General features: G+C 41.9%; 3 protein-coding genes across 3 annotated transcripts; all 3 read left to right on the top strand.

Moving 5' to 3' along the window:
- Positions 1–1,737: 1,737 nt before the first annotated feature.
- On the top strand, positions 1,738–3,240 carry LOC306700319 (protein S100-A11-like; the record flags this gene model as incomplete). The annotated part of the gene is made up of 2 exons (XM_079165311.1): positions 1,738–1,866; positions 3,106–3,240. 2 exons carry the CDS (start codon positions 1,738–1,740, stop codon positions 3,238–3,240), a joined length of 264 nt encoding a protein of 87 aa, XP_079021437.1.
- Positions 3,241–4,129: 889 nt separating this feature from the next.
- LOC306700303 (protein S100-A13) lies at positions 4,130–9,475 on the top strand. The gene is made up of 3 exons (XM_079165294.1): positions 4,130–4,276; positions 8,668–8,789; positions 8,914–9,475. Exons 2-3 carry the CDS (start codon positions 8,670–8,672, stop codon positions 9,067–9,069), a joined length of 276 nt encoding a protein of 91 aa, XP_079021420.1. The 5' UTR covers positions 4,130–4,276; positions 8,668–8,669; the 3' UTR covers positions 9,070–9,475.
- A 1,352-nt stretch (positions 9,476–10,827) lies between these two features.
- Positions 10,828–12,466, top strand: s100t (S100 calcium binding protein T). The gene is made up of 3 exons (XM_079163886.1): positions 10,828–10,901; positions 11,881–12,043; positions 12,135–12,466. The coding sequence occupies exons 2-3, from the start codon at positions 11,882–11,884 to the stop codon at positions 12,294–12,296; spliced, it is 324 nt and encodes a 107-aa protein (XP_079020012.1). The 5' UTR covers positions 10,828–10,901; position 11,881; the 3' UTR covers positions 12,297–12,466.
- Positions 12,467–13,181: the final 715 nt, after the last annotated feature.

Below are 13,181 nucleotides of genomic sequence, written 5' to 3'. Positions count from 1 at the left end.
GAAGAGAAGAAAGAAACGATGACTTCACGCCATTAAGTCAGCGAGTGAGTGCTCAGTCAATCATTGGACCAGAAACTGGAGTAGTGACCTGGTTAAATGTTGGAGCTTTTTTTTCATGGCAAATATATTTTTATTGAGCAAATCACTTGTGTGTTCTAGACCCAGGATCATGGTTTTTATACTTGTGCATTTAGCGTTAGTAGTAGTTAGGAAATAGGCACCGAGGTGATATTTACATAAAATGATTAAGAGGCAGAGGTATATCTAAATACAGAAAATATAAAATAATAATATATATTTATGATGATATTAACAGTTTTAAAAAGTACAGAGTTGACCGGGAGCCCCCCCTCCCCATACTTACACATTGAATCATGCAGATTTACATTCCCTAACCCACACTCCTCTGTAATGAATTATGAATGAACTATCTAATAATGAAGTCTGTGAAAGGAGACGCTGCACATCAACCCAGTAGTGCTGCTATATACGTGTATGACTTTAAGGACCTCTTGAGTTTTTCACACACTTTTTTTGTCTTTTCTTATTTGCATGAAACATTTAGAGCAGAAAACGCATCTACTCACAAGGCCAACTGCTGAAAGAGCGAGTGCAGCAGGCCATCTAGAAATTCAAAAAGTATGGATTATGTTTTGAAATATAGACCAACAAATCCTTAGACACAAATCCATTAATCATAAGACAAGTAGCGGCATCGCCCCGTGGAAAACCCTGATGCTTTAATACCGCTACGTGATTTCTCAGTCCTCTGTAAGTCATTTATTCTGTGTCAGCAGCTGCACACTCCTTCCTCAACGATGGCCGAGGGAATGTGAGGAGAAGAACAGAAGACTGCTGTTTCAGGTGTATGTGTGTGTTTGTGTGTGTGTGTTTGTGTGTGTGTGTGTGTGTCATGCAGCTGAGACAAGAAAACTAGTTGAGGGGATATTTGGATGAAAAAGCCATTGTTCTTGTCAGCACTAATTGCCTCCCTAATATGCCAATTGTGCACATCGTGTCAGAGCTTTGGCTTAAATAATACGGCTTTTCTGAGGTGAAACCCAAGTGCCTCGTTCTCAAAAGTTTTTGCAACACAGACTGTGTAATTATATCTGATTTACTGCTTTCTTTTTTGCTCTCTACAGCTTTTTGCTCACAGTTTCACACTCATACAGAGCAAAGGACAAATGGGAGACTATTGTCCATGCAGTGGTATGAGGTGAGCAAAACATTAAACTGTTTGTAATATGTTTAACTCGTCCAAACTGTGATTGTTACTCTGGGGTTTCCTGAATGAGGGGATTCATCCAGCAGCCCATATCCTGCCAGAGACTAGTTACACGCTTAGATTGATGCTGAAAATGCAATCACGTCATGGAAAAAGATCAGTGGTGTTTGGGAAACGCGGTTTACATTTTTACTGGTTGCAATGTTCAGAAAACACAAGCTGTAAATAGTTAGAGAGAAATGAGTGAATGATTTGTCTTCTTTACCAGGAGAGGTCGGCTACAAAAAGACCAGGAGGACACAACTTACTCGTGCACATACCTGAGTTGGTGAGTCTCTGATTTGTGTTGCCAGATTAAATTCTCGTTGTAAGATCCGCTGTTTACTTCCGTCTGAACTTGAATCTGTAGCATAAAGTAACTGCATTTTGGAAATGTATTATTATTACGATCAACAGAATTTCTCATTTTGACCTTTTTTGGCCCGAAGATTAAACCCTCTTGACTGACAATGGAGTCTGCTATTGGTGTGCTGGTGTCCCAGTTCAAGGCGTATGCTGGCAGCGATGGTTCCTCTGACACACTGAGCAGAGATGAGTTCCACAGACTGGTCACATCAGCTCTCCCTAACTTTGTCAAGGTACATCTTTAGCTTTTAGTTTTTTTTATTTGTCTGTTGTTTCCTGGTCCAGAATGTGCCAGAAATATGCTGGTTCATGCTGAGGGAATGTTACTCGTTACTCTTATTGAGGCACTTGTATGTATAGTTTTTTTTTCTTCTCATCAAATCGATAGTAATGTTTCCTACATATTCAAAGCCAAATACAGCTTATTCCTCTGTGTGGCACCAGTGTTGATCACCAAATGCGTTGTAATCCGCTCCTAAAAATAGTCAACAAATGCACTATTAAATATTTTAGGGGCTCAATTAGCCTCTATTAAGAGTATCATATGTATTTAGGGCTAAATATCTTTATCTTTTGAAGGAACAAATGGCTTTGTGTCTGAGAGTCACATCGGTAAATATTTAGAGACACACAACGCCTTGCTGTTGTTTTTTTTCATGGGATTAGTTGACAATAACCAAAACACAGAATATCACCAGCCTTGTAAATCTGTAGGTTTTTGATAAAGTACCTTATTCGGCCACTTGTTTGAAAGACAAGAGCCACAGTTAAACTGATACAATCAGGAACATGTTATAAGTTTGCTCTGAACCTTTTTGTTTGCTGACAAAAGAGCTGCCTCATGAGGGCAGATTCATATTGAGCCACATTGGCCCTTTTTTCTGTGACCACATAATTAACTGTTAGTCATACTTGTGTTCAAAAGGCCACTTCTGTTCTTAAGTACTGTAAGACCACAGGCATTAAACACTCTGCCCGTGGTCTTACAGTACTTCTGAGCCAAATAACAGTACGTGTAAAAAATATTTTAGTCTTTTCCACTCCTTCCTGTGACCCGGAGCACAAAAACAATTGAATTTGTCATAAAGACCCTTCAGAGACTTCAAAGTCTCACTCTAGTGTAGTTGTGGTCGTGTTGTCATGTTAAACCAGAGCCCAGTGGCAGAAAGGAGAAGCTCCTAAAGCCCATCACTAAAAACAAGAATGGAAAATTCCATGTTTCTCCTTGCATGAACAGTTGAAATAACCACTTTTGGCCACTAGATGGCGGCAGTTCCATTGCACAATCAGCCTAACCAACTTTGCTGACGTTGCATTAGTGTTTTTTTTAACTAGTGTATGTGCCAGTGGTGTCAGCTTGCCTCAGTCTCATCGCCCCACAAGCACAACCAAGTTTGTCCACACTGACTATCACTACTGGTACGGGTTTTTTAAATATCTGATGTCGTACGTATCTTCCTGTTTTCCTGCAGAATGCTACCGACCCCGCTGCCATTGACCAGCTCATGAGCTCATTGGACAAGAACAGTGATGGAGAGCTCAACTTCCTGGAGTTCTGGCAGCTGATTGGGCATCTTGCAAGCAAGCATGGGGGGTTCAGCCAATAGAGTGTGCTGTCCTCAGATACACTGAGCGATGTCACAGTTTCATGCATGTAACTGACTTGTCTGTGTGCCATATAGTTAGAAAGAATTGGGAAACAGCCAAATGGAAAACACCCTAAAGTCTTTTTCAACTTATTGTTTTTAACCAGTTGTCTGTGACTCTTCTCACTCCGTCCTCTCACCAGCAACTGTTACAGACTGTCACAGAATACTATCGAACAATTTGCAACATTCGCAATTTTAGATTCAGTCCTCTTTCCCAGAAAACACACACACACACACACTCACAGCTGCTTGTGCTTACAGGCGTATGAGAGAGTTGCAGAATATAAATGGATTGTCTGAAAACTTTTTTTTTTTTTTTAAAGCATTATCTATTACTGGCTTTTCTAATTACTGTAAAACGCATCTTGTGATCTTCATCATCTCCATAAAGTTCACAAACAGAAGGTCTGTTGTTGGCAGAGCAGGATTCTCTGTTTAAAGCTGGAAATATGATATAAATCTTCCTGCTAATGCCTTCATTTGACAACTTTTTCGAAAGTTTCCTTTCTACTGAACACTATTCTTCCATTCTTTGCACAAGTGAGTAAAGTTTCAGGGTGTGGCTTAAATACATCTGTCTGTTGGGAAAGCTTTGAACACTTAGACGTGATCGCGCGCTCTTGTTCCTACATGTTGAGAGAAAGTATGTCAGAAAAAACAATCAGATGAACGTGCAAGAATAAAACAGACCTACACAAATCTATTAAACCAAATGAAAAAGTCTTGCTCTATTTTCTTAAACAACGGAGATGTTTGTAATAAAATGTTGGTGAAAAAGTGCTGTGTTGCTTAAGCTGCGCCTCTTTCCACATTCCTTCTCTCTCAAGCACACGCCCTATGACAATGAAGGAAAAAAAAGTTGGCTGGAGTGAGAAGTTAAATCACGGAAAAGATATGTGTTGCTGGTAGGGCAGAACTGAAGAGGAGGGTCTGTGAGAAAGAAGGAGCACAGTTGCTGAAATTGTTTCTTGCCTTTTGTTTCCCATTCCTAACGGTGAGTCTACTTGTTTCTGATTACTAGTTTTGTGCCACGTCTCTCTGTACTTTATTGTGCTGTTTTCTGCACACAATTATCAATTTAGCTTATTTCCTCGGCTGTGTCATATATTTTGCATAACTAGCGAGCGTCTCTATTGTCATTATCAAGCTTGGTGGCCACAGGGATCAGGTTCTCCTTGGTAATCTAACCGCAATCCCTTTACACTTCCAGAGAAACTGGAGTCTCGACTCACGTTTACTTATTTATTCGCTGTGTGTCAGTCCTGCTTCTGGCCCCTCTACAAATTGTCAGGATTACTTAGGGCGACATGTAAATGTGGGACGCGGGCAAGCCCTGACATCTCCGTTACGCACGGCGCTGACTAGTTTTGACATCTGCGCCGAGGCCGTTTTCGCCCCGTTAAACAGTCACACTGTGATCGTTGTGCCGACGTTCCGATTTGGCCCTTATCAGTGTGAATTATTGACGCTATGATAAGATTCCGGTAGCGAGACTCGGATGGCTTCCTCCTGGTGTTAGTTAATGACTCTCCGGAAAAATATAGCGACCTGGGCGATGACAGGTAACGTGGAGGAAGCGATCCGTCAACCTTGGTGCAAAACCAGGGTGGAGCTGATCGCTGGGAGTTATCAATGCTCATGGGCTCAGGAACTATCGGATGGAAGCGCACAATAATGTCATGTAGTCTGGGAAAAACTTACACGGAGACATGAAAGATACACACACACACATATGTGCCCGCCTGCTACAGTTAATAGGGGTGGTGAGATGACTGGGTGGGTTGGGTGGCCCCACCTGACTTATGCGTAAACTGGTTTGTACTTGTCTAGCCTTAAGCCAGCTTGTAACTCTGACTAAACTCTCACGTTCATCATGCTTTATTATCTGGGAGGTACTGTGTACACTATGATACCTTGAGAGCTTTAATTTCGTCTGCAGCGAATCAAGGCCACAATTAAAACACATAAGATACTAATGACACAATAGATATGGTATAAGACACGTATTTATTAAAATATGTGTGTCCTAACCAACATGACAAACTAAGGGAAACCGATAAAGTAAATAAAAATGCAGCTATGGATACAACACAGAGGTCATTTTGTGGTCTTGGATTTAACCAGCAATATCCTAATTGGAAATTCAGCTTCACAAGCTTTAACCATATTTACAAGAAACATTGAATTAATCAAATTCAAAACCGACTAGTGAGGCCTAGTTTACAATGTGTGGATAAGGATCACTAAAGGGCTGTCAAGATATGTCGGAGGGATTGTAAGAACCAGGATATATGCTGTAATACTTCCTTTTTTTATCTAGAATTACTCTATAGTTTTACAACTTAAGGCTTTGAACAATATTTTAAAAGAAAGGGAAAATATCACTGTCTGGTTTTAATCCTTATAACATTTTCAGGAAAAGATGGGTCACGAGTGCTTATTTAAAAAATGTTTCAGGGCCAAAGTGTTGTGACTCACTGTGTGTGGTGCTTAATTCCGGTAAAATGCCGCGAAATGAACCCGTGATGCAAATTGCACAATACACCAAGTCTCACACAGGCATTCATTACACTTGAGTCATGATAATCTGCAGGCTCTGAATCTGAATGGAGTACATGTGCTGAGAGGCTGAAGGAGAGCTTCATTTGTACTCAGCACAGTCAGGCCACATCTTGCTCTTATCTAACAAAGCCCATGACATGTTCTTCTCTGCCATTTGTAATTCTGTGGCCCTGATCGTCTCCGGTTCTGACCGAAGACGACTTGGTTTCATGTTCATCTCATTACACTCGGAAAGGACGCTAATGGATAGTGGCCTGTCAGGCGTTTTGATATATGGGCTGTACGGATACAAACACCCACAGACACTGGTTCGCATGCTCCCGTGCTGCTGTTCGTCTTGTAGCGGGTGTTAGGAAGGTGTTGGGACAATTATAGTAACACATTAAATAATTATGAACAGCATGCTGATGAGAGACACTCCATTGTATCTAGCAAAGAGTTGTGTGTCCACCTGTGTGTGTGTGTGTGTGTGTGTGTGCTGGCATGGCAGGGAGACATGAAACAGAATCAACGGTTTGGGTGCCTGCACTCACTCACTCTGTAATTATGTTATTGCAATAGAAGTCCTAATTGGTGTTGTCATTCTTAAGCTGTGCACACGTGTGTGTCTATCTTTCTGTCCGCCTATGTCTTTGTGTGTCATCCAGTGCGGGTGCATAGTGTGAGCATTGAGGTGTGACATCTATGTCAGACGGGAGATTTACCTTCTACAGTTACTCCGACAACATCGCCACAATCACCAGCCATCATTACCTGTCCTACGGCCACCGCTTGTCCCCTGATGGTTTCCGATACTCAGTGGAAACCCTGCAGCGAGGCCTTGCACCGCACTGCTGCGATACTTATCAGCAACTCTACTCAAGTATCTGCGGCATTTATTCAGGCCTTTAATTCTCTGAGAGCAGTTGCATTGGAGAGGTTTGTTTGTTGAGACAATGGAAAGATAAACGGGAGCAGAAACCTTGAGGGACACCTCTGCTTGCTGATTTATGTCTGGATTAGGTTGCACTGGCCTTAACACTGTCTTATAGATGTAATGTCCTCTCCCATTTCCATACGACAAAATAAATGGCACACAGTCATTTTCATAGCTGTTTTTGCAGTTAGACTAAAAATCAATATATCTGCAGTTAGACTAAAAATCAATATATCTGTCTTAATGCCATGCTACACACCAATAATGTGCAGTATATATTAAATACTAATTATCATCGTCTACTATAGGTCCTCTGTTTCCTTTGTGCAATGCATTGTATGAGAATAGGGAACTTCAACAGGACCATCATTTCATTCGTTTTGATTCTATTTCATTTTGTCACTTTTGCACTTCACAAGGAATGAAAAATACATATTTTTTTGTTTTTTTTTTACAATATTCTTGGAGCGCTTTCATCACCACCCACCCAATTCATATTCATATTTATTACATTTATTGCAGCTGCGAGCAGCTCCTCTATTTCACTTGTGCAGTGCATTGTGAGATAACGCAAGACATCACAGCAGACGTTTTGACTTTTCAAAGTGGGAAAAGCACAGCTGTTACTATTAACATCAAGGAGTGCTCTGTTCCATTAGTGTTTCAGTGAACCAGCATGCACAACACCAAAACCCTGAAAGTGAATCAGCTAAATGTAACTCAGCCATCATTACTTTTATCATTTACACCTGTGACATGTCAAAATGTCTTCTGTGAAAAGGCTGATCGTCTTCTGTGTTTAGAATTAGCTTGTAGTATGGAATTGTGATACGTGTTTTGATACAGATGCGACATCCAATGAAAGCACGCGTTTCTATCTAGCTTCTCTCCTTCCTGCAAGGTCCAACTAGCAATAAGCAGAACTTAAAACTGCTTGTGTCAAATCTGTCAGCCGAGAATTTAGCTTCGCATGACTCTGAGATCCTGTCAATAACAGGAGCCTTAGATGTTTTTCGCCTACTTTGATCTATCGGAGCTATGTGATGTTTTTCTGTTCATACTTGAGCACAGTGTGCAGAGTATTCCTACAGTGTGAGGGAAGGTGTGTTGCAGCAGACGGGCAGCAGGCCGTAATCTGAACCTGGATCCTCCCGATGGCTTCTGGGGATCAGATGTCCACCGTCAGAGATCAGAGCTCCCATTGTGTTTACCTCAGAGACTCCCCTCCTCCCCCTCAACCTTCCATCACTCCCTCTCTCTCTCTCGCTCTGTTAACCTCAGAGAGCCTCCAGGCTCTGTCCATTTCCTCCCCTCGCTCCTCCTCCTCTTCTACACTGACATCACTTGTGTGTCTCACCTTTCTCATATGTTTGCGTTCAGGAGACATATCCAAACATATCATATAATATCCAAATAAAATGCAAATACTATTTAATACAAAAAAAAGATGTGATCCGTCTAACACCAAAGAATTACATTTGTCTCATCTTCACGTTTTTGGCATAAATGGCAATTCAGTTATGACTATTTATTTGCGGGACGATGTGGTTTTTAACATGCATTTTATTTCAGTATGTTTTCAGTCATTTCACACATACAAAACTTAAGTGAAATGCTGCATTATAACTTAACAGAGTTAATTATGAATCTTTATGCTCTATAATTCACTTGTTCCCAAGGATTCAAAGGCTATAATGTATTATCTTCTGCAATGATGCATTCAATAACTGAAATAAGCCTTTTATCCACCAAAGACCCAAAGTTAATATATTTTTATATTAATAAAATTCCTGGGTACTGTACCCAACGGCATGACGTCCGAGTGTCTAAGATATGGCCGTATCTCTTCCTGCCTCTTCCAACACTCAATTCTTTCGTTTTTTTCCTCTCTCTCTCTCTCTCTGTAGATATGGAGTCAGCCATTAAGACGGTGGTGACCACTTTTCTTAGTTCTACCAAGGGGAAGGATAGCCTAGAAGGGGGTGCCTTCCAGAAACTGGTAAAGAAACAGTTTAGCGGCATGATGGAGGTAAGAAACCACGCAATGTTCTGCTGTCCTACATCACCCTTTGCTGCACAAAAAATAATCAATCATTATATTAGAATAATTTTTTTTGTTCATACAGAACTAACATTTTCTGTCTATCCCTCAGGATGCAAACTGCTCCTCTGCCGTTAAGGAGATGCAGCGGGGTTTGGATGCGGACCACGATGGAAAAGTCAGCTTCCAGGAATACCTCACTCTGATTGGCTACCTGGCCAACTCCGCCAGTGAGAGAAAGGCTGGACCCAATCCAAATGCTTCATAGATGCTTCTGTTTGGTGGATCAGAAAATGAACAGCCTTTTTTGGCGTTTGTTTTTTAATATTTGTACTCATTCAAGTCCATACTCATTTTACTATAATCAACCAGTTGTAAAATGCTCTTAATGTCTGTCCAGATCAGCCATTTCTTCAGTCACACCATATTGATCTCTCTCTCTGGACATCTGTCCATGTCAAGGACACATTGAAGGACTCTTTGCTGGAAGTGTCTTTTTAAATATCAGCTATACAAAAGATACTTAACTGTATTTTCAAAATAAATGCTTTATATAATACAACTATATTGTGTGTAGTTTTTAATTGGCGTTCCATCTTTATTAAGTTGCTTTTGCATTCAAGTTTAGCTTCCAAATGAAATAAAATTCAGCTGGGAAACCCAGCAAAATACTGTATGTGTCCAGTGGTTTCTCTGATATGGTTTGACATTGTCCCACAGGCACTGCTGCAATGATACCTGCTTCTTCCATAGCTACCAGCAACACTTACTAAATATAGCTGTGACATCCCTGACTAGTCAAACTCAGCAGCCTTTAGATGCATCAACTGTTGCAACCAGATCCTGACATACAGTATACGCTTCCTATTGTGCACCCTCCTTCATTCTGCAACACTATACATACACACATATGGTGCATACAAGCATGCACACACACACACACACGCACACACACACACATTGTGCTGCCCCACTCACTGACACAATATACTGCAGCGACAACACACAAACAAGAAGATGCACTCACTAGGACGGCAGATCAAACATGCATTTCATGACATCTTGCAGGGCTTTAGTATGATCTTCGAGATCATTAATTCAAGTGTACATGATCATGTGTGTTTCTGTCATTTATTTTTGCTCTTCATTTACTTTTCATGCACTTTGGCTCTCACTCTCTCCATTATAGCGCTTGCATGCGGCGTGTGTTTTGGAGCTTGGGGTGTGAATGTGTTCGTGAAAGTGTTCATGTGTGTTGCATTCGCATGTCAGCCTGTGTTTTGCAAAAGTCTTTGTCTGGGGATTTCTCTGCATGGCTGCCGGGTGTGATGGCTCCATTCATCGGTGCTACACTAATCCTTCGGATACTGTATCAGGCATGACCCACCCCCACCCCCCCCCAACACACACACACACACACACACACACACACAGAAAACATCCTACACATACTCCAACACTCCTTGCTGTTGAAAACCAGACTCATATGATGAGTATACAAGTGATTCATCTTTTCTCGTTGCTGTATTTACTGTAGCACTCCCTTTAAACCTGTTCTTTGTTTTGACAAGAAGTACAAAATGGTTGCGCAACAGGGTAACAGGATACTCATTGTGCTTAAAAAAATGCTGCTGGTATGGTGTTTAGTTGATCAAAGTATGAATGTTGCAGATTACTTCCATCTCTACATTACCTATTTACACTTGGTATCTTAACTTCCATGCAGACTGACATTTGAGAGTAACAAGGCCACTTTTAAAGTACACAACGGCATTTTGGGGTTGGCTTGGCTTGTTATGGCTACTTCAATTTTAACTACTGCTGTAGTTACAGTTCCATTAATGATATCATTGTGGATATGTTGTCTCCGAAGAAGATGGATCTTGGATTCATGTGTCCATTTAGAGAGGACAGCAGGTGTCTGATGCGTAAACAGAGATGGAGGAGGGGGGGGGGGGGGGGGAGGGGGGGGGGGGGGGGGGGGGGGGGAATGAGTGGACTGAGGGATGTATTTAAGACGGCGTCCCTCTCATCTTCCTCATCAGACGCTGTTGCCTTCTCTCTCTGCACCTGACCAGCAGGCCACCACTCTCCACTCAGGTAAGCGATGATGTAGAGGACAGACTTCAACTCTGAAAGCTGTTTCTCTATTTTTCCCTGAGGTTGTGTCTATTTGTCCTTTTTAAAAGTAGGTTTTAGTGAATGCACAGTGCTGTCCGTAGGGGGGGGACTGCCTGTTATAATAGTGCAAATCAACAACAAAGACAGGAAAAGCTCTCTGTTTACTCAGCGATAACTTATAGAACCTTAATTTATCTTAAACAGAGCTTGCCAAAAATGATCTTTCCGACATGTCTTTTATATGCCGCTGACTCATGAGAATGCGGAGCACTGTGTCAACCGGGTCAGACTGATGTAAGATGTGATGGACAGTTCGGAAAAGTCTTCACAGTTCATAGGTGACGTGGGTCCAAGAAAGGCAAAGACTTACACCTGTCTCCATTGTTTTCTGCCATCCGGTGGAGCTAAAGTAAAAGGCAGATCAGGTTGCCTCAGCGTGTCCTGGTTACATCTCCTCCGCTGGTTTGGTTGTTTTACCAGCTTAGAGTTTCACTCTTATCAGCTGGCTCACATATCCGGCTGCTGTCAATGTCCTGACTCCCAGAGGTCCTCTCGCTGGAGCAAAGCAACAAACAGATTGAGGATCTGTTTAATCTGTTGCAGAATCTTATCAGGACAACTGGCAGGGAGGAAAATCTCCCGACGAGGAAACAGCTAGAGCAAACTTGAGTTTCCTACTCTGCCGTCCCCTATCCTGTCACTAGATACCTCATAGAAGATCATAATGTAGCGATCTCAGTGATGGTCATTTTAGCCTATGATTGTCCATGTGTCCAAGAGGAAAAAAGAGAGAAAGAGTGTGTGTGCATGCATTTGTATGCAAGAGAGAGAGCAACCTAGAGAGACTTTAACATGTGTTGAGTTGCAGCAGGCTTGTCCTCCATGCTCCTTGCAGGCAGGAGTACTGACTTGGACTTTCTCCCCCTCTCACCCTTCCTCTTATTCTGTCCTCCCCCAGAATGTCTATGCCCAAATCAGAGAACGCCTCCACCCTGGAGAACGCCATGCAGCTCATGATCCAGACCTTCCATAAGTACTCTGGGAACGAGGGGGACAAATATACACTGAGCAGGGCTGAGCTCAAAGAGATGCTTACCGCAGAGCTTGGCAACTACCTGGGGGTAAGGAGATACTTAGCGGTACGAATGCACAGTTTCATGCGTATAAAACCGAGCCAGCTTACATTTGTGTTATCTATCCACACACGTGCAGAATGCCCAGGATAAGGAGGCAGTGGATAAGGTGATGGGAGACCTGGATTCCAACAACGACGGGGAGGTAGATTTCACAGAGTTCATCATACTGGTCGGAGCGCTGACTGTGGCCTGTAACGACTTCTTCCTGGAGTACAACGACAAGCCAGAGAAGAAGTAGTGAACACGCCCTCTGCACAAAGACGTCCACTCTGCAAACCCACACACTCCAGGGAGGAAACAGTTGAGACAGGAGAGAAGGTCATCATGTCATGGACTTCACATTCACAAATACACACACACACAAACCCACACATTTGTCTAATTGTCCCTTGAGCCCAATTATTCCATTACTAGCTGTTTGTATTGCAATGTGAACATCGGAAGAGTTTAAGTCGGTTTCAACACCTGTCATTGTTGAATGTATGAATATCTCTCTCTTTCTTTTTGTCTTTTTGTGTATTTTATAACACATTCAAGCAAAGGAATTAATAAATGTGCCCTTTACTCGAACAATTCAATGTTGGTGGTACTTTGTTGCATCACAGAAGACGAGTAAGAACGCACGGTGGGCACCAGATGGCAGCAAATAGCCCTCAATTGAATCTGAATTAAGAGCATTGCATTACTTTTAATTTGCTTCGCACACGCTGGTACAGCACTTTATTTCAGAAGTAGATGGATATAGATTAGAGATGTGAATCCCTAACGAAGAGATATGCATGTTATATTAGTGAAATATGCATTACAAGAGGCTATAGTTAAGTCGTCAACAGTTATCTCTGTTCTGGTGTGACGCTCATCGTTTTGAGCAGGTACTGACTGTACCCTGTTTTTACAGCAGAATAATGAGAACTTGAAGTGACCTTGGCTGGGCACTACACCCATGATTGTTTAAAATTCCTGCTTCCTAGAAAAAAAAGCACTGCGGGAGTGTGAAGGTATGTGTGTGTGTGTGTGTGTTTATGAGTACATAACAAAGGAAGCTACCAGCCTGAACATTAGAAAGCCAGGAAACGTTTCTTTCTTTCATTCTATCCTGTGGTGAAAGATTAATGGGAAGTTT

The sequence above is a fragment of the Pholis gunnellus genome, assembly GCF_910591455.1.
Source record: "Pholis gunnellus genome assembly, chromosome: 8".
Classification (NCBI taxonomy): domain Eukaryota; kingdom Metazoa; phylum Chordata; class Actinopteri; order Perciformes; family Pholidae; genus Pholis; species Pholis gunnellus.
The sequence above is the reverse complement of the archived record's forward strand: the minus strand, read 5'-3'. Positions and strand labels throughout refer to the sequence as shown.

Coding starts and splice junctions, on each gene's coding strand:
- s100t (XM_079163886.1), top strand. CDS start 11,882: ATGTCTATGCCCAAATCAGAGAACGCCTCCACCCTGGAGAACGCCATG. Junction 12,044..12,134: donor AGCTTGGCAACTACCTGGGG/GTAAGGAGATAC, acceptor ACACACGTGCAG/AATGCCCAGGATAAGGAGGC.
- LOC306700303 (XM_079165294.1), top strand. CDS start 8,670: ATGGAGTCAGCCATTAAGACGGTGGTGACCACTTTTCTTAGTTCTACC. Junction 8,790..8,913: donor AGTTTAGCGGCATGATGGAG/GTAAGAAACCAC, acceptor TCTATCCCTCAG/GATGCAAACTGCTCCTCTGC.